Here is a 25,029-nt window from a genome sequence, read left to right as displayed (position 1 = left end):
CCAACTGGCTACAAATTTGGGGACTCCCATACCCCTCTCAGATTTGATAATTCTCTAGAACAACTTAACGAGATTCAGGAAAGCATGATATGTACACTTTTATTACACACACAAAAAAGAAAACAAAAATCATGGCCAGCCAAAAAGGAGAAGTGTGGGTTGGCAGGGTCCCAAACACAAAGCTTCTGAGTCATCAGGATACATCAGCCTCCCAGCACAATGATGTGTATCACCAGCCAGGGAAAATCACCTGAGTTTTCATGTTGTATTGGACTGTTTCAGTTGCTTATAACAGAAGACCTAAAAGTGGGTAATTTATAAGGAAACAAAATTTATTTCTTACCTTTTCAGAGGCTGAGATGTCCAACGCCCAGGAAACACAACTAGTGAGGGCTTTGTGGATGGGTGCTGACCCTTCACAGAAACGCAGGGTGCCACATGGCAAAACAGTGTGGCAAGAGAGAGCTAACACTACATTTATTTTTAAGCCTTTAATCCATTTTGAGTTGATTTTGGGATATGTTGAGAGGCACACGTCTAGTTTCATTCTTCTAAATAATGGCTATCCAGTTTTCCCAGCACCATTTATTGAAGAGGCACAGTCTTTTCCCCAGTGTATGTTCTTGGTGCCTTTCTTGAAGATCCTGTGCTTGTAAGTATGTGGGTTGATTTCCAGGTCCTCTGTTCTGTTCCATTTGTCCAAGTGTCTGTTTTTATGCCAGTACCATGCTGTTTTGGTTAACACAGCTTTGTAGTATCATTTGGATTCCGGTAGTGTAATGCCTCTGGTTTTACCATTATTATCATTTTTGGCTCAGGATTCCTTTGTTGTTCCCTATGAACGTTAAAATTAGTTTTTCTATTTCTGTGAGGAATGTCATTGGGATTTTGATGGGGATTGCATTGAATCCATAGATGGCTTTGGGTAGTACGGCCATTTTCATAATGTTAATTCTTCCAATTTAAGAGCATGGAATGTCTTTCCATCTTTTTATGTCCTTTTTAATTTCTTTCAGCAGTGATTTGTAGTTCTCATTCTAAAGGTCTTTCAGCTGCTTGCTTAAATTTATTCCTAGTTATTTCATTTTTTGGTGACTACTGTAAACGCGTTTGCTTTCTTGACTTCTTTTACTGCTAGTTCACTGTGGGAGTATAAAAATGCTACTGATTTTCACATGTTGATTTTGTATCCTGCAACTTTACTGAAATTGTTTCTCAGCTACAAGAGTCTTTTTTTGTAGCATCTTTAGGTTTTCCTATATACAGGATCATGTCATCTGCAAACAACGACAGCCTGACTTTGTCTTTTCCAATCGAGATGCCCTTTCTTTCTTCCTCTTCCCTGATTGTTCTGGATAGTACTTCTAAAACTGTGTTAAATAGGAGTGGTGAGAAGAAAACACAGGGAAAGCACTTCAGGAAGTAGGACTGGACAATGACTTCACGAAAAAGACCCCAAAAGCACGGGCAACAAATGAGAAATGAACAAATGCGATTGTACCAAACTAAAAGGCTTCTGAACAACAAAAGAAAGAATTAACGGAGTGGAACGGCAACCTACGGAATGAGAGAAAACACGTGCAAACTATACATCCGACAAGGGATTGATATCCAAAATACACAAGGAACTCAAACAGCTTAACATTAAAAAAACAAGGAACCCAATTAAAAAATGGGCAAATGAGCTTAACAGGCATTTCTTAAAGAAAGATATACAAATGGCCACCACACACATGAAAAGATGCTCAACATCACTCAGCACCAGGGAAATGCAAATCAAAATGACACACCCCAGGGCCGAGCCCGTGGCACACTTGGTAGAGTGCGGCACTGGGAGCACTGCGACGCTCCCGCTGCGGGTTCGGATCCTATATAGGACTGGCCGGTGCACTCACTGGCTGAGTGCCGGTCACGAAAAGGACAAAAAAAAAAAAAAAAAAAAAAAAAAAATGACACACCCCAGTAAGATTTGCTACTATCAAGAAGAGAGAGAACCACAAATGCTGGAGAGGATGCAGAGAAAGAGAAACCCTCCTACACTGTTGGTGGGACTGTAAATTAGTGCAGCCATTATGGAAAACAGTATAGAGGTTCTTCCAACAAGTACAGATAGAACTGCCATATCATCCAGCAATCCCACTGCCGTATATACCCAGTGGAATGGAAATCATCATGGCAAAGGGATACCTGCACTCCCATGTTCATGTAGCTCTATTTACAGGGGCCACACTAAATGTCCATTGACAGATGACCGGATAAGGATATACACAATGGAATACTACATTGCCGTAAAAAGAATGAAATTCTGCCATTCATAGCAACATGGATGGACTAGAGAAAATTATGTTAAGTGAAATAAGCTAGGCACAGAAAGAGAAATACTGCATGTCCTCACTTATAAGTGGAGCTGAAAAACAAAAAAAAATCCAAAACAACCAAATAGATGTATGAAAAATGTAAAAAAGGAAAGAAAGATACAACAATCACAATAATTCATTGAACTTTCAAAAGGAGACAACAGAACTGAGGTTACCAGAGATGTGAAAAGGGGAGCGGGAGGGGGAAAAGGGGGAGTGGGAGGTGGATTAGAGAGAAATTGGTAAAGGGCCACAAACAGTGATGACATTGTGTAATACTGCATATCCTAATTATACTATTGTGAGCACCACATATTGCACATGGGTATTGATATCCAATGCTGTACCCCCAGATATGTACAATCAATTATGTTTCAATTCAAAAAAAATAAATAAATCAAAAGAAAGAGCTAACTCCTTACTCTTTTTTGAAAGCCATCCGGACCGTGCCCATTACTTCATGCATGGATCGATCCATTCATGAGGGCACAGACCTCACAATCGAATTGTCTCCTAAAGGCCCAACTTTTCAATTGCCATAATAGGATTTCCCACCTTCTTAACAGTGCCACGGTGGGAATTAAGTTTCTATTATATTAAACTTTAGGGGATGCAATTCAATCCATAGTACATGTGCAGAGTTTTTATTGGGGTTTCATTACATAGGCATGGTTGATTCAATCATCAGCCATGTGACTGAACTCAATCTCCAGCCCCCACTCTCCTTCCTGGAGGTTGGGCTGACATCACATGGCTCAAAGCTGCAACCCTCTAATCACATGGCTCATCTTTTTGGTGTGCCCCCCATGCTAACTCACCTGGTTAGCATAAACTCAGGTGTAGTCCAAGGGGCCCACCATGAGTAACAGACACTCCTATCACCCAGAAAATTCCAAGGATTTAGAGGATCCCTCCAGGAGCCAGAGACAACGACCAGACAAATTATTCTTTATACAACACTTCGTACAGCCACAGTTGGGAGCTCTGTCAGAGCTCGGCAGTCAGGGAAGGTGAACAGGTGAAGATGCAGGGACACTTTAGGACAGACCTATGACACAAGAAGACAGGAGAAGCCAAAGAAATGGGAAGGATTGAAACTTGGGGGTGCACATGGGCAACTGAAACAGCTTAGAAGATCCGAGAAAGGTGGCAGAGGAGAGAGGATCTAGGCATAGGAGCAGCTAGTGTCAGGTGAGCAACGGAGTGCAGAGAAGACGAAGAAAAAAGTACGTTTGTGTGGTGGGGAAGGGTGCCGGTAGGATCAGTGAGATCAGCCGATGAGCACCGAGTAACCACACACAGCAAAACCAGTGGGAGGGGCCACAGGGACAGCTGCACCTGATGGAGATGGCTCCAGGAGAGGACAGCACTCAGAAGTGGGTGCAGGTGGAGTACTAACGTGGAGAATAGTTCAGCAGGTATGGAAACAGATACAAACAAAGAGGAGGAACAGTCTGATGGAAGCAGCTTGGGAACAGGTATCACTGATGAGACACATAGGAATTTGCATGAACATAAGAAGATCTGGGTCTCCACAGGACTGCAGGTGAGGGCAGGTGAAGAAAGAAGAGCAGCTAAGGTGAGGGATGAGCTGAATGAAAAGAGTCGCCCAGGAAACAAGGTGATGGACGCTGTATTAGTCTGCCTCTGTTGCTTTCAACGAACTATTGGAACTGGGCACTTTGTAAGAAAACAAAATTTACTGCTCACAGCTTTAGGGGCTGGGACGTCCAAACTCCAGGGAACACACCTGGCGAGGGTCTTGGTGGTGGTAACAGTGACCCAGGAGTCTCACATGGCAGAAAATGGCACAGCAGAGAGAGAGTTCCTCATGCACACTCCTTTTAACGTGCTCAGAATTACGCCCCTGACCACTATTATTCATCAATTCAGTAGGGCATGGTCTTGCAAGCTAATCACCTCTTCAAGGCCCCACCTTTCAATTACCATAACAGAGTTTACCACCCTCAACAGTTACAGTGGGGATTAAGTTTTGGGGGGACATTTAACCCAAGGCATTCCACCCCTGGCTCCCCGAAACTCACGTCCTTTTCACATACAAATAGATTCATATCAACTCCAAAGTTTTAACTGGTTTCAACTCAAAAGTCCAAAGTTATTCAAAGTCGTCCCATCTATGAAATCTAAAACAAGTTATCTACTTTCAAGATACAATGGTGGGACAAGCAGGGGGTACGTATTCCCGTTCAAAAACGGAAGAGTAGGCCAAAAGAAAGTGGTAACAGGTCCCAAACAAGTCCTAAACCCAGCAGGGCAGGCACTAAATCTCAAAGCTGGCAAATCACATACCTTGACTCCATGTTCGATATCTTCTGCATGCAGGTGTGAGGGTTAGGGCCCCAAGTCCTCCGGCAGCTCCCCTCCCACGGCTTTCTTAGGTGATGCTTCAGCTCTCGCAGGCTGGCACTGCATACTGGTAGCTCTACAATTCTGGGGTTTCCATGGCGGTCCTGCTCTCACAGCTCCACTAGGCGTGGTTCTGAGGGCTTTAAAAGGAGAGTGCATGAGGAACTTGCTCTCTCTCTGCTCTGCCATTTTCTGCCATTGTTGTAAAGGCACCACCAAAGAAGACCTTCACCGAAAGTGCTCCCTGGACTTTGGACTTCCCAGCCTCTGAAACCATAAGCAATAGATTTTGTTTTTTTATAAATTACCCAGTCCCAGGTATTTTGTTATAAGCAACAGAAATGGACTAATTTGGATGCCAACCATGAAGCAGTGACAAACCAGGCAAGGAAACAGATGGCCTGGCCACAGAGGACAGGAGGAGGATTGGCAGAGCTTAGGGACCCTGGAACAGAACACTGTGGGACTGGCTCAGAGGCAGAGAGAAGCCTGAGAAGAGGACTGACCCAGCTGGGGAGAAGGGGAAACTGAGGCTGCTGAGAAGGGGATGAAGCTCAAGTGACTCCCAAGGCAAAGAGAATGGGCCAGCTGAGAACGGGAGAGAGGCTGGACGACACTGACTAGCCTCCAGGGAAAATCAATCCAGGGAGCTGCTTGGGAGAAATGTTCTGATGAGGGAAGGATATGGACTTCCAAAGGGAGACAGCAGGAACTACTAGGAGAAGAGGAACGTGGGAGAGTCAGAGCGGCCAAGCTTCCTGAACAGAAGATCCTAAAGAGCTGCATGTGGAGGCCAAGCCAAGCTAGGGAGGCAGTGGCCCTGGAGGCTGCAGCATGGGGCTGGGAGCAGCTGGATGTCCCGGAGAATAGAGGGGTGGGAGAAGGTGAAACTGTATGGTGAGAAGCTGGAAAAGTAGGAGCGTAACAGGAATCAAGGGTGTGATGGGATCATAACTCACACAGAGTGGATCAGATGGGAAAACCGAAACTACGGCACAGAATTGGGCAGCCAGAATTTCATGAGCGGAGGAAAAGAATCATGCTACAGGACTTGTGAAGATGAATGGGATGCCCAGGAAATAGTGGCTGTAATGGATGGAACTGCAGCGGGCATCTGGGATGGTTTAAGAGTGGGAACAAGCAAGAGGAAGGAGCTTTATGAAGATGAAACACTGAGAAATTAGGAAGAAATGATAGGAGTGAAACAAAAGAGTCCAGCAGGAAACTTCAGGGCACCTGTCTCTGCAGCTACTCCCATCCATTCAGCTTCTTCCCCAAGATGCTCCTGCATCTCTGTGGCTGTGCTCTTCTTCCTCGTGACCAAAGTGCCTGCTCTGGTTGTTCAGCTACCCTGACCTGTAAATACCTCCATCTCTTGTAAAGATGGAGGCAGAGATTAGAGTGCTGCAGCTAGAATCCTGTTTTAAAAAACAAACACATAATGACATTTTATTTCCAAGCTTTATAATTATATAATTTACATTTCCAGACATTATGGCCTCCTGGCAGAATAAAACTTGTAGAACATCTATGTAGGGGTAGATTCTAGAGAAATATAGAAATCAGAAAATCCAAGTGCCCCAAAAGAAAAGATACATAGTTTTAATTCTGTAAAACTTTTAAATTTTGATGTGAAGAAAGGACCATTTTAACCAAGTCAAAACACAAATGATACTGGAAAATTTAATTATAACACATTTTTCAAGGGTATGCCATTTCTAATATGAGAAATAAATAAGGGGGAAAAAACAAAGAAAAAAGAAAAATAGCACGGAATATGAACCCAGGAATTACAATTAAGAAGGGGTAAGCGTCTGATATATATGGAAAATATCTGAGCCTTACTGTATTAGTCCGCTGGGGCTGTCATAACAAAATACCATAGGGTGTGCGGCTTAACTAGTAGATATTCATTTTCTCACAGTGATGAACGCTGGAAGTCCAAGATCAAGGTGCTGGCAGGGTTGGTTTCTGGTGAAGCCTCTCTTCCTGGTTTGCAGACATCCACCTCCTTGCTGTGTCCTCATGAGGCCTTCCGTCTGTGCAGGAGCACAGGAGAGAGTGAGAGTTCTGGTCTCTCTTCCTCTTCTTACAAGGGAACCATTTCTATCAGATCAAGGCCCCACTGTTATGACCTCATTTAACCTTAAATACCTCCTTAAAGACCCCATCTCCAAATACAGTCCCATTGGGGTTAGGGCTTGAACATATGAATTTTGGGGGGATACTATTTAGTCCATAACACTTAACTGTATTAATTCATTTCTGTTGCTTATAACATAAATGCCTCAAACTGGGTGAATTATTAAGAAAATAAAAGTTACCTCTTACACTTTCAGAGGCTGGGAAGTCCAAAGTCCAGGGAACACACCTGGCAAAGGCTTTGATGGTGGTGACAGTGACTCAGGGATCTCACATAGTAGAAATGGTGGAGCAGAGAGAGAGAGAGAGAGAGAGACAGACAGACAGAGAGAGACAGAGAGACAGAGAGAGACAGAGAGAGAGAAAGAGAGAGAGACGCTCATGTACACTCCTTTTAAAGCCCTCACAACCATGCTCATGAACTACGGCATGGTCCTTACAATCTAATCACCTCTTCAAGACCCCATCTTCAATGATCGTAATAGGATTTCCAACCCTCAACACTTACGGAGGGGATTAAACTTCAGTGACTTTGGGGGGCCATTCGATCCACTGCATTTAGTAATGGCCAGCAATATTATAACCACAGCAATAGGCTCTTCTTTTCATAATATTTAATATGTTTGACAATATTCAGTGTCATGAAAGGTGTGGGAAATGAACACTCTCGTGCCCTGCTGATGAGTAGAGTGTAATGCATTAATGTGTTGGATAATGACGAAACAGGGAGACTCCAAAATACAGCAGTTCAACCAAAATGGAGACTTCTTCCTACCTCACGTGACAGTGCAATGGTAAAAGGGAAATCATTCTCTCACGAAGCCAACCAGGGTCACCGTTGGATGGCTTGGCTCTGCTGCTCTTGACAGGTGGCTCCCATCTCTGGGTCCAAGATGACTGTTGAGGTTTGTCACTCTTCACCACCGAGGGGGCAGGAGGAAAAGAGGAATTCCAGGATCAGTGCCCTTGCCTTTAAGAAAACGATTCAGTGATTACTCAGACTCTTTTCTCTCAAATGTCTTTAGCTTTAATTCATCATATGCCACACCAACTGTAACCAAAGTTGAAAACAATATTAGGGGTTGCATTACCAAAAGGAAGGAGGAGAGAATGCCAGACATTGCTATATGCCAATGGATACACAACTAATTTAGAAAAGTCATTTTTTGTTTTGTTTTAAAAATCAACTTGATTAAGAAATAATATAAATAACAACAATCATTTGTTTTCTGTGCACATTTTGATGACTTTTGGAAAATTTATATGACCGTGTAACTACCCTGGCTCTCTGAAGCCACTAATCTGCTTTTTGTGCCTAAGATTCGACTTGTCTTTTCTAAAGTTTCATAAAATTGGAATTATGCAGTACTCTCTCGTGTCTGGATTTTTCAGTCAACAGAATGTGCTTTTATTGCAATTACATAATGGGATTCCTTTGATTTTTATTTCCAAATAATCAGAGATTAACAGAAAATTGGGAAGACAGTACACAGAGGTTCCAAGTACCATTCACCCAATTTCCCCCAATGATGACATCTTACATAACCATAGTATAATACTCAAATCAGAAAACTGACATTGATACAACGTGTGTATAGGTCTATGCCATTTTACTATACATTTTTGTAAACATCACTGGATCAAGATATAAACCTATTCCATCACCACCAATAATTCCCTGGTGCTACCTACCCTTACATAGTCACACTCACTGTCCTAACTGCCAGGGGCTCCCCTGGCAGCCCCTAATTAGTTCTCTTTCTGTATAATTCTGTCATTTGGAGAAGGCTATATAAATGGAATTATACAGTATGTAATTTGGGGGCTTGCTTTTTTCACTTAGCACAACTCCCTAGAGATCCAAGAGGTTAGGGGTATCAATAGTTTGTTCCTTTTCACTGCTGAGTTGTATTCCATGGTACAGATGTACTTCAGTCTGTTTAATTATTCATCCACTGAAGGATGTCTCGGTTGTTTCAAGTTTGGGGCTATTACAATTAAAGATACAATGAACATTTGTGCGCAGGTGTTTGTGTGGACACAACGGTTCATTTCTCTGGGATAAATATCTAGGAGTATGATTGCTGGGTTGCGTTGCAGTTGCATTTTTAGTAGAAAACTGCCCAAATTTACTGTTTAGTTTGAGAGTTCTTTATATATTCTAGATAGTAGTACTTTGTCCTTTGATCCTCTGAACAGGATCTTTTGTAGAGCAAAAGTTTTTAATTTTCATCAAGTGCAATTCATCAATTTTCTCTGTTATGGGCTGTGCTATTGGTTTCAAGTCTAACAAGCTTCTTCTAAATCCTGAAGATTTTCTATTCCTAAATTTTTTTTTTAATTTTATACTTCTACATTTTACATTTAAGTCAGTTTTACATTTTGAGTTAATTTTCAATTAACCTTTTGAGCTTTAAGTCAAGGTTCAGTTTTCTACTTCCTGTCCAATTGTTCCACCACCATTTGCTAAAAAAGCTCTTTTTTCCTCCATTGAGTTTATGTTTGTTTTTTGTGGCTGGGCAGTACTGGGATCCAAACTCTTGACCTTAGATTTGAGTTGTTTCCCCACCCTTGCCAAAAACCAGTTACACATATTTGTGTGGGTATATTTCTGGGTTCTCTGTTCAATTATCTATCTTTCCACCTATACGACACAGTCTATCCTTTTTTTTTTTTTTTAATTTTATTTTGTCAATATACATTGTGGCTGATTATTGTTGCCCCTCACCAAAACCTCCTTCCCTGCTCCCTCCCCCCCCTCCCCGCCACCAATGTCCCCTCTGTTTGCTTGACGACAAGTAATTGCTCAACTTCAAGTAATTGTGGTTGTTATATCTTCTTCCCCCCGCCAGCCCAGTTTTTTTGTGTGTGTGTATGTGTGTGTGTGTATGAATTTATATATTAATTTTTAGCTCCCACCAATAAGTGAGAACATGTGGTATTTCTCTTTCTGTGCCTGACTTGTTTCACTTAATATAATTCTCTCAAGGTCCATCCATGTTGTTGCAAATGGCAGTATTTCATTCGTTTTTATAGCTGAGTAGTATTCCATTGTGTAGATGTACCACATTTTCCGTATCCACTCATCTGATGATGGACATTTGGGCTGGTTCCAACTCTTGGCTATTGTAAAGAGTGCTGCGATGAACATTGGGGAACAGGTATACCTTCGACTTGATGATTTCCATTCCTCTGGGTATATTCCCAGCAGTGGGATAGCTGGGTCATATGGTAGATCTATCTGCAATTGTTTGAGGAACCTCCATACCATTTTCCATAGAGGCCGCACCATTCTGCAGTCCCACCAACAATGTATGAGAGTTCCTTTTTCTCCGCAACCTCGCCAGCATTTATCGTTCAGAGTCTTTTGGATTTTAGCCATCCTAACTGGGGTTAGATGGTATCTCAGTGTGGTTTTGATTTGCATTTCCCGGATGCTGAGTGATGTGGAGCATTTTCTCATATGTCTGTTGGCCATTTGTATATCTTCCTTAGAGAAATGCCTACTTAGCTCTTTTGCCCATTTTTTACTTGGGTTGCTTGTTTTTTTCTTGTAAAGTTGTTTCAGTTCCTTATATATTCTGGATATTAATCCTTTCTCAGATGTATATTTTGCAAATATTTTCTCCCACTCTGTTGGTTGTCTTTTAACTCTGTTAATTGTTTCTTTTGCTGTGCAGAAGCTTTTTAGTTTGATATAATCCCATTTGTTTATTTTTCCTTTGGTGTCCCTTGCTTTTGGGGTCATATTCATGAAGTCTGCGACACAGTCTTTCTTACTATAGCTATACAATGTCTTGAAATAAGATACAAGGGTTTCTTCCATTTTATTCTTCTTTTTGGAAATGGTCTTTGCCATTCTAGTTCCTATTCCTTTCTGAAATATAAAATTTAGAATAATCTTGTCCATATCTAAAAAAAAAATCTGGCTGGGATTCTGGATTGGAAGAAAATTGGTATGTTTGCTATGGTGTCGAGCCTCAACGGGCTAGGGTATAAGAATAAGGACAAGGCTCTGAGTTCCTCCCTCTGTCAGGAGGCCTGGGGCTTCCTACAGTGGGAGGAATGGGATTTTCTACAGGCCCACTAGTCCTGGAAGTGGCCCAGTTATCCATGTAAACTCCAAAGCTAGGATATACAAGGCAACTTAGCCTTGCTTGTGGGAACACATGGTTTGGGAGTCCTCAACTTCCCATGCAACTCATTCATCAAATAAACTTAATTATTTCTAACACTTCTCTTTTTATAAGGTGAAAAAACAAATTCTGTCATTTTCCTCAGGCCCCCTAGGAAATTTCAAAGACACTTCGGTACAAAAGATACACTGAAAGTTTTATTTTATTGTATTTCATCTTACACTTAGGATTGAACTTGGGGATGGAAAAATCAAATGTCGTCAGGAGATCTGAATACTTAAGATAGGACTGATGGCGGAGGTAGGGTCTGGGGGCCCCAATAGTTGGCCTCAATCCACCCAGTCCTCTTACCAGGTTCTTGACTCAGCCACAGGAAAAAATCCAAGGGCAGAGTCACAACAGACAGTGAGAACAAGTTTTAGATGACAGATAAGAAGTACAGATTGCACAGAGAGTGCGGAATCCTCCAGAGACGGAGCAGGCCCCACACCAACTTTAACACAAAAGTTCAGTACAGACATTGAGAAAAACATACCTGAAGTTCAGTACAAAGTGCAGCTGGCTCAAGAGAATGAGCAGCCACCTGCTGAAAGTCAGTTCCGTACAAGGTAAAGTACACGCACCTCACCCAGGGAGACGCAAGTCACCTCTGGGATAGTGAGCAACAACCCTGCCTTTGGCTGGGATTCAGCTTTTATACTTTCTCTAACTAACAAACATTCAGTTGTGGGGCTGGCTCCCAGGCACTTAACATTTAGTCTTGCACATGCTCAGTCTGTCTCTTCCTGGAGCATGTTCATTGGTCAGACCCTATCACATGCACCGGGTGTATTTGAGAATGCTCTGTGCTCTCTATTGAGCATGCCCAGCCACTGGATTTGCATAAGCCAGCCCCTCCTGGTGTCATTTTCCCCTGTTGGTTCTGAAAATAGGTCTAACTGGCAACAGTAACGTCCCCCTAGGAGAGAGCTCAGAGCAGGGGGCTTGAGACCTCAGGGAGTGGCTGGAGACCCAGAGGCATGCATGTCCTGAAATCCAAGCCCAGGGAAATGGCACCTCCTGTATCAGGATCACGAATGTCTGAGATTTTATTGGGTACTTATTAATTAAAAATGACAATATGGTATTATAAATAAACATACAAAAAGGAACACAATTGTAGATAACCTCCACTTTCGCACAAATGTGGAACCTTAGTTGATTTTATTTTAAAGAGATTCCCTCTCGCTCTCCCCCCTCCCTCTCAAGCCACCCACCATGTGACACCCTGCATTGCTGTGAAGAGTCACGACTCCCCAAGAAGGTGCTCACCAACCGTGTTCCCTGGACTTGGACTTCCCAACCTTCAAACTGAAATAATGCCTCCAGCCTCAACATAACAACAGGGACTTGAGGCTCAGCAGACCATCGGCCACACACCCCATGACGCCAAGAAGCCTTTTCATCATGGAATCCTGATGTCTGACTCATGCCACCTGTAAACCCTGTGATTCCCACCCACCGTCCCCACTACCACCTGCACATACCCGCATTCTTTTTTTCCCTTTAAAAACCCTAAACTTTTGCCACTCAGGGAGGCAGGCTGACATGGCTATTCTGCTCACACGTTCTTTCAGCCAGAATAAATCCCTCTTCCTGGCCCAAAGAAAAAGAATGAAAGAAAAGAAAAAGGAAATAAAAGAAAAGAAGAGAAAACAATCTCAGGCATGGTAAGGTGAGAACAAAGTATAGAAAGTTATTTCTGGTGAGATACAGAATCTCTGCTGTTTGGGCTGAATACACAGAATGTAAAGAATAATTTTTACAACCTCATTAAGAGCAAATCAACACTTCACAAAAATAATCATCGTTTTTAACAGAGAGAAAACCAAATTCCAGTTTAGCACCAAGATAATATTTGATATTAACAGAACCATAAGCTCTTTTTGAAAATCTTATAAATAAAGTTATGAAAAGGGAGCCACCTTTGGCCAAGGCACACAACATTCTCTTTCCACTCATTTCTTACAACTTTCTATATTCATTCAGCTTTTATCCTCCACTATCCTTTCTGGACTTCTGGAACAGGTCTTTTTACTTTAGCATAAAACTATTTTCTTTTTTTTCCCCCACTAACAAACAAAGACACAGCCTATTACCTTGCCTACAAAGTTGTCCCTCTCTGGAGTTCCATTCATGTATACTAACTGTATTAGTCCGTTTATGTTACTTATAACAAAATACCTGAAAGTGGGTGATTTATAAAGAAAATGAAATTTATTGCTTACAATTTCTCAGGCTGGGAAGTCCAAAGTCCATCTGGTGGTGGCAACAGTCACCAAGGGGTCTCACATTGCAAGATGGTGGAAGCAGAGAGAGCAAAGAGAGGGAAAGACTCTCTCTTCTTTTAAAGCCCACAGAACCATGCCCCTGACCACCATTTTTAATCCATTCACTACTGCACAGTCCTAGAATCCAATCGCCTCTTTGAGGCTCCACCTTCCAATTACCGTAATAGGATTTCCCACCCTCTCAAAAGTCACAGTGGGGGCTAAGTTTCTAATACACAAAACACGGGGGACACAATTCAAGTTTCAGGGAGTTTTGAGGGGGACATATTTCAATCCACTACACTAATTATAACTTTTAACCAAACTTACTTCCATTCCACAAAGAAAGCTGGAGTGTAAAGAACTGAGAACATACTATCCCATATCAGTATTTTAGCAGACTAGTAGAGCTCATGAATACATGCAACACAACTTGACATAGCTACGAACATTCCTTACGCAACTTATCAAAGTGGTAAAAATGAACGCATTCATCAGAAGACCCCAAGATATAGCCTCTCTGTAACAAACAAAAAGCAGGAGCGTATAAACTTAAGATTATGCTTAGTAGTCAATGTTTCAGGATTCTTACTTATAAATGACCTAGGTATCCAATGACTCTCTATGAATGAACTCAATTTAATATCAGTCCAAGGGTTTAAGTCAACAAAAGATGTCGGAATTTATCATCAAGGTGACATACTACAAAACACAGTTACCGCTGAAATAAAGTTTGTCTGAATAATAATTAAATTTGGTGAAACACAAATTTGCATTTGTCATAACCTTAAACATTAAGTAGAAGTAATGTTAGCTTATTTGATTGGGAAACCTATAAAGTTTAGGAAGAACATTCATAAGTAGAATAAAAAATTTATGCCTAACGCTCATACCTCAGACAAGACATAGCTGTTTTTATTAAACCAAAAAATATTGAACTAGGCTTATTTGACAAAGATTTACCTAAATTATGTTGTTTTAGTCAGATCGGGCTGCTAGAACAAATGACCATAGACGAGGAGGCTTAAACAACAAACGTCTATTTCTCACAGTTCTGGAGGCTGAAAGTCCAAAATCAGGGTCCTAGCATGGTCCATTTCTGGTGAGGGCCCTTTTTCAGGTTACAGACTGCCTTCTATCCCTGATGCCGCAGAAAAGGGTCTGGTGAGGCCTGACTGTCAGCCTCAAATCATCCTGCTCTCTTACCACTTTCTTGACTCCAGCACAGGACAGAATTTAAGAGCAGAGTCACAGTAGAAGACGAAAACAGGTTTAATGGAAGGAATAAGAGATACGCACTTCACACAGAAAGTGCAGCCGAGCTCCAGAGACTGAGCAGGGCCCAGTTTAACACAAAAGTTTAACACAAAAGTAAGAGATATACATGTAAAGTTCAGTACAGAGTGCAGGCTGGCTCAAGAGAATGAGCAGCCTCTTGCGGAAACTAAGTTTGATACAAAAACAAAGAAATACATACTCCACAGCCAGAGCACTAGCTGGCCCTAGAGAGAGTGAGCAAGAGCCCCACCTTCTGCCGGGATTCAGCTTTTCTACTCGATCTAATACGTACTCATGCTACCTAAGGAATATTCAACTAAGGGGATGGTCTTCTGGTATGTAACACAGTCTTGCACATGCTCAGTTGGTCTCCTTTTAGGGCACGTTTATTAGTCAAATCCTGTCACACGCACCAGACGTAGTCAAGAATATTCTGTGCTCTATAGCACCTCTAGCGGAATGTCATTCAAAAGAGAAACTCCCTTCCACTCAACATGCTCCGTCACTGTGGTCACACAGGCTGGTATAAATTCCTTTTACTGAGAATGCCAGCTACTGGATTCGCATAAGTCTGCCCCTTGTGGTCTCAATCTCCCTCCCTTGTTGGTGCCAAAAATAGGTGCAGCAAGCAACACTAACTCTCCTCTAGGGGAGGCGAACAGAGAGCCCTTAAATTTATGAAACAATAATCTACTTTAAACCTTTCAGACGTAGGAAAACATTATACACCCTGTATCAGTCCATTTTTGTGCTGCTATAACACAACACCTGAAACTGGGTAATTTATAAAGAAAAGAGGTTTATTTGGCTCACGATTCTGGGACAGCTGCATCTGTGTGAGCCTCAGGCTGTTTCTACTCATGGTGGAAAACTGCAGGCAGCTGGCAAGTAAAATTAGATCACATGGTGAGCAGAAGCGAGAGGGAGAGGGAGGGAGGGAGAGAGAGAGAGAGAGAGAGAGAGAGACGGGGGTGGGCGAGGTTCCAGTGCCTCCCAGCTCTTGTGGGGACTAATACAACAACCAGTTCTCGTTGGCACTAATACAGAAAGAACTGACTCACTACCCCCACCCAGGGCATTAATCTATTCCTGAGGGATATGCCCCCATAACCCAAACCGCTCCTAACATTGCCGAGCTGGGGATCAGATTTTGACATGAACTTTGGGGGGACAACACATCCAAACTCTATCACATGCACACAGAAGTAGGGACCTTTCTGAATTACACATAGACATACAGAAAAATAGAGCATATAACCTCAACTCTAAAATTTTAGATATAAATCAAGAGTAAATATAGAAACTCAAAAACTCACCAATTCAGATATCAAAGAGCTGTTTTCACAGTGGGAATCAGATTCTTTTTGATTTGAGCTCAAAGTAGACAGACAAACAGAAAAGACTCACAAATAAGACTGCTGTCTCACCCTAATATCTAATAGAGATTAGATATCTGGAAACATTAATCCTTTTAAAGAGATAACCAAGTGGTCAGATTGTCAAGCCAAATTCCCAAACATTGACACTACCAGTAGGGAATAATTCAGCTAAAAATAAACCAAAACCAAAGCAAAACACTAAATTGGTAGAAAGAGAAACTTGGGAGAGTGTGGTGCTGTAAACACCAAAGCCATGGGTTCGGATCCCTACGTAGGCATGGCCGGTTAGCTCACTTGGGAGAGCATGGTGCTGACAACACCAAGTCAAAGGTTAAGATCACCTTACCGGTCACCTTTTTCAAATAAAGAAATATTGAAGGTGTCAAAATAGGAAATAAAACTTTAGCCATAGCCTGAATAATACATGTGCTTCTCATCAATAAGTTCTAACAATGGATCAAAAGCAAGACTTAGAGCCAATGTGTGGAAACAACCCCAATGTCCATGAAGGATGAATGGATAACCAAAATGTGACGTATACATACAATTGGACTATTATTCAGCCTTAAAAAAGAAAGAATTTTGACACATCTTACAGCATGGTAGAAGCTTGAGGACATTACGCTGAGTGAAATGAGCCAGCCACAAAAGGATGAATACTGTATGACTCCACAGCATGTGAGGTATACAGGGTACCTAGAGGAGTCAAATTTATAGAGACAGAAAGTAGAGTGGTGGTTGCCAGGGGCTGGGGCGAGGGAGAATAGGGAGGCAGCATTGACTGGGTGCAGAGCTTTTGTTTGGGACGATGCAAAAGTTCTGGAGATGGATGGTGGTGACGGTTGCACAGCAAGTGAACGTACTTACTGTCTTGAACTGTGCACTTAAAAATGCTTTAAATGGTAAATTTTCTATTACGTATATTTTGCCACATTAAAAAAAGGAAAAAAACAAAGGAAAAAAAAAAAAAAAAACAAGACTCAGATGCCCGGGTGAAGAGGAGAGGCATGAGTTAAGAAGTGGAGAAGGTTTCCCCTGGCACCATGTGACATTGAGAAGGTTACATTCTTTTCTGCATTTGTACTCCCATGAGCGTCCCACATTCACAGAAAATATCATAGACTTTTCCATTTCGTCTTCTTGTTCACATATTATTTTATTCATAGGGTACTTGAGCGGTAGTGAAATTTCTGGGTCAAGAGTGATTCGGATGCTCCAAAATTTGATATGTAGACTAGAGTGTCTTAATTGGAGTTGAAGAGTAGGCTTTAGGCAATCCATACTCTCTCTGAAATTGTAGACACCATTTGAAGGGTGTGTGATGACACATATTGTTTTCTATGTTTTTAGGTCATTTAAATGTCTGTTGGACTCAAAGATGCCTGATGGCAGAGGACGTGTGTTCCCCCAGTACAGAATCGTGAACACAGTGAATGTCAGTCAACACTCAACAGAATAGCTTTACCAAACTGAGTGTGTTGATCTGAGTGTTTCATTCGATTCAGTTTACCTGGGATCTTTTGCACATACTTGTCTCACTCTGGTAAGGTCTTACCATTTCTGCTTACCCTAAATTTTCTTGCCACGCTACCAGACTGGGCTCTGAAATGGGAGTGCACAGAGGGGAGGGAAGTCCAACATGTTTCACGTTTAGAGTGGAGAGAACAGGTCATCTGCGGGGGAGAAGGGAAAGTGGGATCTGGAGACCCTGAGGATAGTTTTGGAAAATGGCCAGACGTTGGGTCAGTGGCAGGAGGTACCATTTACCCCAATCTCCAGGACAAGTGCACATCAGACTGGCAGTTACATGTTTTCCTTCAAACTGGTTGCCAGGTTGGAATGACTGATGACATCAAAGGCTTCCAACTTCCTGACTGGATGGACCAAACTCTGTGGGTGCTTGGCAGCACAGGTGAACAACAGCATCTTCTTTCTCCACTCCGGACTTCTCCCCGGCTTGGAGAAGACGTAACAGACTTAGCTTTAACCAGGATCCAGAAGAACGGTTTGGACGGATTAGGGTCTAGGTTCCGTGGAAGGGAAGGAAGAGTTTGGGAGCAATCATGGCCAGTTGTGAACCGTGTTCCCAGCCTGAGGAGGAGCCTAGCTCCTCGGGGTATCCCCTGGATGTGGTGGTGGATGAAGAAATCCCAGGACCTTCAGGTGAGGTGAATGGAGGGAGAAAATATTTGAGAGAACTGACGAGTAAGGAGGAAGGGGTACAGAAGTCAGGAAGGAGTACCTGAGTAGGGTGTGTGGGAAAGAAAGGAGGGTCTCAGCAAGCCAGGGATGGAGAATGAGAGTACAGGAGATGTGGAAAAGAATGTCCACCTGCAAGGAAAACTGAGAAAAGGGAAGAGGGGCCTCAAGCAGAGGTTTCCCTGCTTAATCCCCGTGGAAGTAATTATCTTGGATGAGGAAGAGTTTGGAGGACAGGGAGATGGATCCATGGCAAGGTGAGTGGGGACAGATAAGTGAGCAACAAGGGAGAAAGATGGAAAGATGGCTTTGGAGAAAGCCAACAGTTTTGAGGCCTCAAGAAGATGGAGCAGAGGCTTGGGGTGTTTTTTGTCAGGGGGCGGGGGTTAGATGACCAGTGGCTGGATTCCAAAGACAGAAGCTTTACACTGGAGCCTGGTTTCTTTTTTCAGCCCCTTGGGTAGATCCCAGCCCCGTGCCTCCGTCCCCTGGCCAGAAGAGGAAGAGGGAATGGTCAGTGGCTTTCGAGGAGGAGACAGAGGAGGAGCTAGTGCCCGACGAAGACGGCGCCTGGGTCGTGGAGACGCTGTGTGGGCTCAAGATGAAGCTGAAGAGACAGCGGGTGTCATCAGTGCTCCCTGAGCACCACGAGGTCTTCACCAAGCTACTTGGTAGGAAGAGACCCCAGATAGAACCCTCCAATCCAATTCTTTTGAAAAGAGAAGAAACATCCAATTAATGACACTTTTCCAATGGAAAAGAATGCCCTGCTAGTTGGCGAGCTCTCCATCCCCGGAGGACTCGGTATTGGCCACTCATCAGGGACACTTAGAAGATGATAGGATTAGGCTAGCCATGAAAAAAGGCTGCACTCGGGATAAGAAAGCCTGGTGTCGACTGTACCCTCCAAAACTTATTAGTTCTTGCTGACTTTTCTGAATCTAAATGTCTTCATCTGTAGAAGGGGATAACAAGGTCATGTTCACACCCCGATGTGACTATCTAACGAGAAAATAACGGGAATAAGTTTATGACTTCTGAAGGCAATTAGTTTACGACTTCAAACGTTCATGTTTGATGAGGGGGCATCGCTCTTAATCATGCAGACTTTCTAATGATATCCAGCCCCTCACTCAGTCACTCCTCAGGGGCTCTCAGAACGGGAGCCACTGTCCCTACCCAGTGAACGTTCTTCTCTCTTTGCTTCCCAACCTCCTAACTCTTGGCGATACTGAGCCTTCTCCAAGGGAGACATGTTCTCCTCCAGACTCTGTGGCTCCCATGACAACCCTGTTCCTGTTCTCAATGTCATATATGCCTTCTTTTTACAGAGGATCGTGTTGTTAAAAGATTCCTAGCCTGGGACAAAAATCTGATGGTATCTGACAAGGTAAGGTTGTTCACCAAATTACATTCCTGCTCCAGTGCATAACCTGGGGGAGGGGAGGGTTTTCTAACCCACAGTTCTGCTCCTCTCTCCCTGGACACATCTCCAGCATGACACTCGCACGGTCCCGGCCCCTTTATGACTTGTCAGCATCTCCCTTGGGGGGCCTCATGGTTCCTTGCAGAATGAATGGGTGGCCCCTGCCCCTGCTTGGAGATCTGAGCCCTAGACCACGGTCTTGCCCTGGGTATTGCGTCTTAGGTTGTTCCTTTAAGTTCCTGGCCCATCTCTTCTCATGGATTTGGCACTCCCATTTGCTCCAGCTTCCCAAAGACCCTCCTGACACCAGCTGTCCTAAACATATTCCCTCAAAAGAAAGATCCCATCTGAGCTGCCATCATGGGAGCATCAGCAGCGTCCCTTCCCCTGACTTCTCTGATTTGCAAAGAAACTTCGGACACTCCCTCTGCTCCCCCACAAGGAAGGATGCTCAGCCAACACTGGGGTCTCTTCTCTGACAGCAAGCCCTGCCCCAGCCTCCCATTCCCTTATCTCGAGGTTCTTCCTCTTCCAGGCTTGACCCCTCTTCTATTGTTATTCTTCTCTCCATCAGTATCTCCTGTCTATGGTCATAGCTTATTTCAGCAGGGCTGGCCTCTTTCCCTGGCAATACCGACGGATTCATTTCTTCATAGCGCTGTGAGTACTTTGCCTCATCCCATAGGTTAATATCCATAATCCTGGGAGGGAAGTGGGAGAGCGAGAAGTGGGACGCTATTTTTATTTCAGCAGCTGGCCAGTTTGGGGGTCCAAACCCTTGACCTTGGTGTTATCAGCGCCGCACTCTACCGAGTTGGCTAACTGGCAAGCCCTAGAATGCTAACCGTTCATCTGTTTTTTAACCTATTTCTACAGTTTTACTCTGTGTATGAAAATTGTACGATTACAGTTTAGTGTTCCTAAGCTGTTCTTTGTGAAAAAGTAACCACCTAATGTCACTTAAAAAAAAAAAAACTGAAGAAAGCAAACGGAAACATGAAACTCTCCACAGAGGAGCGGAAGAAAGCCTTGACACAACCCTGCCCCCAGGCAAATACTCATTTCTGATTTCTCTGTTTCTCTCTTTCCAATACCAATACCAAATTAATTTTGTCTTCCCCCTCTGGATTCCCATGGCCGAGGCCACAATTCAGACCCTCCTAGCATAACACGGATCTATTGTAAAATGCTCCCTGCTGGTGTTTCTCACAAGTCTCTCTCCAAGCCAGTGGGCTTTACATGTGTTGCCTTCCAAAACACAAAACTGCCTCACAGTCCTCCTCAATGACTTCACTGGTTAATGACTTCCCAAATCAAAGCCACAGTTCTCAGCTTGAATTCACCTAACCGTGCAATCTCTCTCCAATCGAACCTGCTTACCATCTTGATATTTCATTCCTTTGTTTCTCTGCTCCTTTCAAATGCCCTTCCCTCAATTTTTATATTGTTTTCTGTCTAGGCGCCTTCCACACACACATATCTGAAGAAAATTACTTATCCTTAAAGTCCGTTCAAACACCAAAACCTTCTTGATGGCTTCCCTGATCTTCCAACTTCTTCATCTTAGTAGCACTTTGATTAATTCTATTATGATATGATACTTTGGAGTATAGTTTCTTATTTTCCCCTTCCCTTTCCCTAATCCCATTAGAATAGACATCTACTGAAAGCAGGGTCTTGTCAAAATGTTAATGTACTCTTAAAGGCCTCACCACAATTATTTTCAATTTGGAAGTGTTTATGTTATATTGAGTCTATGAGGTAATCGGTGTGGCATTTGGCTATAGGATAAAGCATTCATTCATTCACAAGATCCTAAGAGGCACATCCTATGTGCCAGGGAATGTGAGGTGATGGGAAGAGAGATCCAAGAAATACCTGGTGAACTGACGCACCAGCATGACCAAGTCCTACATTAGCCATTTGGTAGGAGAGGGATGAAGAGAGAAATAAGTCAGGGTCACGTTCTGTCCTCAGGATATTTGCGATATAGCAGGAGAGACAGGTGTGTGCACATGTAACAAGTTGAATGGAAGGGGGACGAGGATGGGAATGGGGAAATCGATGTCAACTGCATTGCCTAAGGATGACAAGAGACATCCTCAGGTTCTCCAGTTGGGTTTTTGTCTTCATCATCAAGGTGTGAGAGGCGCCCTTTGGAAGGTCTCCATCCAGCAGTGGCCTCTTGATGAATGGGTCATACTCTGTCACACTGCGTAGAGTCCTGTGCTGAGGACGGCCGGCCTGTCCTTTCTGGGAGGCGGACCTCACGTGGAGGTCCTTCCCGCTTGTGCCCCTGACAAGCAACCTAATTTCTTTCTCCAGCTACCTGGCCAGTGACATGGAGGAGGACAACGAGGCCCCTAAACAGGCCATTTTTTCATTCCTCTACGGACGGAACCGCGCCCAGCGTCCCTTGTTCCACAAACTGAGATTCCAATTCTTCCGTTCCATGGGCTGGAAGGCTAGGGTTACCCGGGAAGAGTGTGAACAGGTGGGTGGGGCTGTGGCGATTCTGAGCGGAGGGTGTGGGATAAAGCCGGATTGGAGACAGACGGGAACATGGGGACTTGGAGTTGGGATTTGGGGACTACAAAGACCTGGAGGCTGGACCAGGGGAGGGAGGCGTCTTCCTGGGGAGTCTCGTCTTTTCAGAGGGCTTTTTCTCTTTGCAGATCCAAGCTTACGATCCGGAGCTCTGGGTGTGGGGACGACATCGCACCCATATTCCCTAGAGCTCTGGGGACCATGGAGGCCCGAGGTCATCGGCCTGAAGGAAGGTACGTCTGTGTCCTCCAGGGTATGGACAGAATGATTTCTTGTCTATTTAGGAAATGTGGTTGCTTGGCCCACTTTCATCCACCCTCTGCCCACATCAGCCTTATTTGCATTGTGAAGTGGCCGGCCAGGTGCAAGCAGCAGACCCTCCCCATCAGCTCCACAGCCACACGTTAACCAGACAGAGGCGCAACCTCAGTAAGATGTGCTGGAAGCCAGCCAGGGAGGCCGCTCAGCCAGTGTCACACAGGCACGGATCTGGCGAAAATCCTTTAACCCAAAGCAGTTGGGCCCAAATGATAGCTTTGATAAAATGTTGACTTTTGTCAAAAGTAAATACCCTTCAGCTGTAAATTTCCATTTCCCTCCATACATTGTGTTTTTTCTTTCTCTTTTTAATTCATTTTTGACCTTTCATCCCTCAGGAATACCAACTATAGGGATTTATACATAACAAAATTAATGTTTAGGAATAGGATATTAGATGGAACAGTTTGCAAATTCAATAATGAAAGATAAATGATAATTATATTTTCATCCAAATTTGCTCTCAAACAAATTGCTCATGGCCAGATCGCTTGCAAATTCTTGCTGTCCCCTGACTAATACTTCTGGACCAGTTTTTCCACTTGTACAATTACACCTTTGCCCCCTGAAGTTTACGGTCAAGGTAGTTTATTCGACCAATCAAAGGTTAAGAAAAACTAACTTCTTAGTGGCTGATTACGATTGACACATTAGAGTTATTGCTTTGGGCAGAGGATTAAGCAAAGATTTGGTTCAAATCTTGCACAACTAGCCACGTTTAGGGCTAAGCATTGTGGTTAAACATTAGAGGTTAGGATTAGGGATTAGGCTTCTGGTCTCATGATGTTGACATGTTAGTGATGTTTCTAGCACGGTTAGAAATTCAGGTTTTAAGTAACACAAAAGGACCAAGGTATGAGTTAAGTCCAAAACCGCATTCTCCAAGTATGTCCCACTCCCTGAGCAGAATCACTTAACGTCCTTGCTATAAAGCAGGCTACTGGGCATGACCTTAAGTGTACTGAGTGATTCTGGGTCCAAGAATCACAACTGAGAATGATGGTTAGGATTCGGGTTGACAATAAAGGGTCAGACATTAAATTGGGTTTAGTAGTCAGTCTCAACTTTGGTTAGGATTGATTTAGAATGTGAATAATCTTCATGTCTAAGAGAACTGCCTCCTTGAAGTCTGACATTGTCTCTCTCTTACTTCCAGATCACTGGGCCCAGGGGAGATGCAGACGTTGGAGGTCTCTTTGTTATATACGAGGACCATGTGAAAGTGGAGTGTAGAGGCTCAGATCGGGATGAAATGACTTTGAACATACAAAACTAGAGCCATAGGATTATAATATATAGCTTAATAGATAACATAAATTTTATTGGTATATTTTGAAAATGTTGGCCATAGAATTATTACTGTATTTATTGTAAAAAGTTTTGAAATAGTTATAGTTTTGAAAACATGCTGTTTATATGAAGTTTTGTGATGGGTGTTCTAGCTGTTATGTCCATAAATACAATTTTGTTTTCATTTTTAAGAGAGGTTTTTGTCTTTTTATCTATTATACTTGCATAATTTATCTATTATATGTACAGGTGGGGGGGGGGTTCCCCCAAATTCTTCCACATAGAAATTTTTATTTCATGTTTAGTCTTCATTATTAAACTGGGAGAATTCCACTTAATTTTTAAAATTGCCTTATTTTAAAATGGACCTGTGTTTTAAAACAGGACATGTCTTATGTATTTTTAAAGAGGACAGTGCAATGTAACTCGAAGAAATATAATAAAAATCAAAAGTCTTCTCACCTTTACAATGCGTGTGATCACATCAGTCTGGATTGCTTGTTCGCCGTCAAGTGATATTATTCCTTAATGGGATGCTGGTTATTTGACCAAATTCCTTAAGTCTGAAAAAGAATCCTGAATTATTTTTCATGTAGCAAAAATTACAAGAGGCAGATCTTAAGCTAGACTCTTAAAGCAGGAAACCAGGGGAAAACAGTGAGGGAGAAAAACTAGGAAGAGTAGAAAGAAGGAAGGAAACTGTATGGGCGCCTGAATAACAATCCAAAATTTTAAATAAAGGAAAGGTGTCTCAACAAAAGATGCATTCCTGGAAATAGTCCAAGGCAAGGGAACACACAGGCAAAGGTGGTGTTTGCTACTTATATTATAATGGGAGTCTTTTTCACAACCTCAAATTCCAATTTTATGTAATGGAAAGAAAATCCAGAGCATGTGATGAAATAGAAACAACCGAAAATCAATGAGGGTGTTAGAGAAATTTCTGAGAAAAATGAGATGATAGGAAGGGCTAAAGCTGTTAAGTGAGATAGGCTTGGAGAGGAAAGAGCTAATAACATGAATACTGAGTTACTAGAGAAAAGCATCTCGGGAAATGGAAGCATCAGAACATACGTGAGCAGCTGCGGAAAGGAGCAGCGAGAAGCAAGACAAACCAACGAGAGACAAACAACAGGGCAGTAAGCTTCTGAGGAAAAAGAGCCACTGAGGAGATGTGGATAGGGTTTGAGAAAAAAGGGAACAACGTTAAGGACCCGGGAAAGGCTGAAGTATACAATGAGCTTGAAGTTTGACGGATGTAGTGGAGACTGAGTGCAGTGA

General features: G+C 42.9%; 1 protein-coding gene across 1 annotated transcript in view; it reads left to right on the top strand.

The window, feature by feature from the left end:
• Positions 1-25,029, top strand: part of LOC134372476 (speedy protein E3-like) — a 104,205-nt gene that overhangs the window by 7,175 nt on the left and 72,001 nt on the right. Inside the window, exons 7-8 of the mRNA XM_063089966.1 lie at positions 18,059-18,131; positions 18,620-18,838. Coding sequence (XP_062946036.1) covers positions 18,059-18,131; positions 18,620-18,838 — 292 coding nt within the window. The remainder of the gene's footprint in view (positions 1-18,058; positions 18,132-18,619; positions 18,839-25,029) is intronic.

This window comes from Cynocephalus volans, chromosome 3 (genome assembly GCF_027409185.1).
Source record: "Cynocephalus volans isolate mCynVol1 chromosome 3, mCynVol1.pri, whole genome shotgun sequence".
Lineage (NCBI taxonomy): Eukaryota > Metazoa > Chordata > Mammalia > Dermoptera > Cynocephalidae > Cynocephalus > Cynocephalus volans.
The sequence above is the reverse complement of the archived record's forward strand: the minus strand, read 5'-3'. Positions and strand labels throughout refer to the sequence as shown.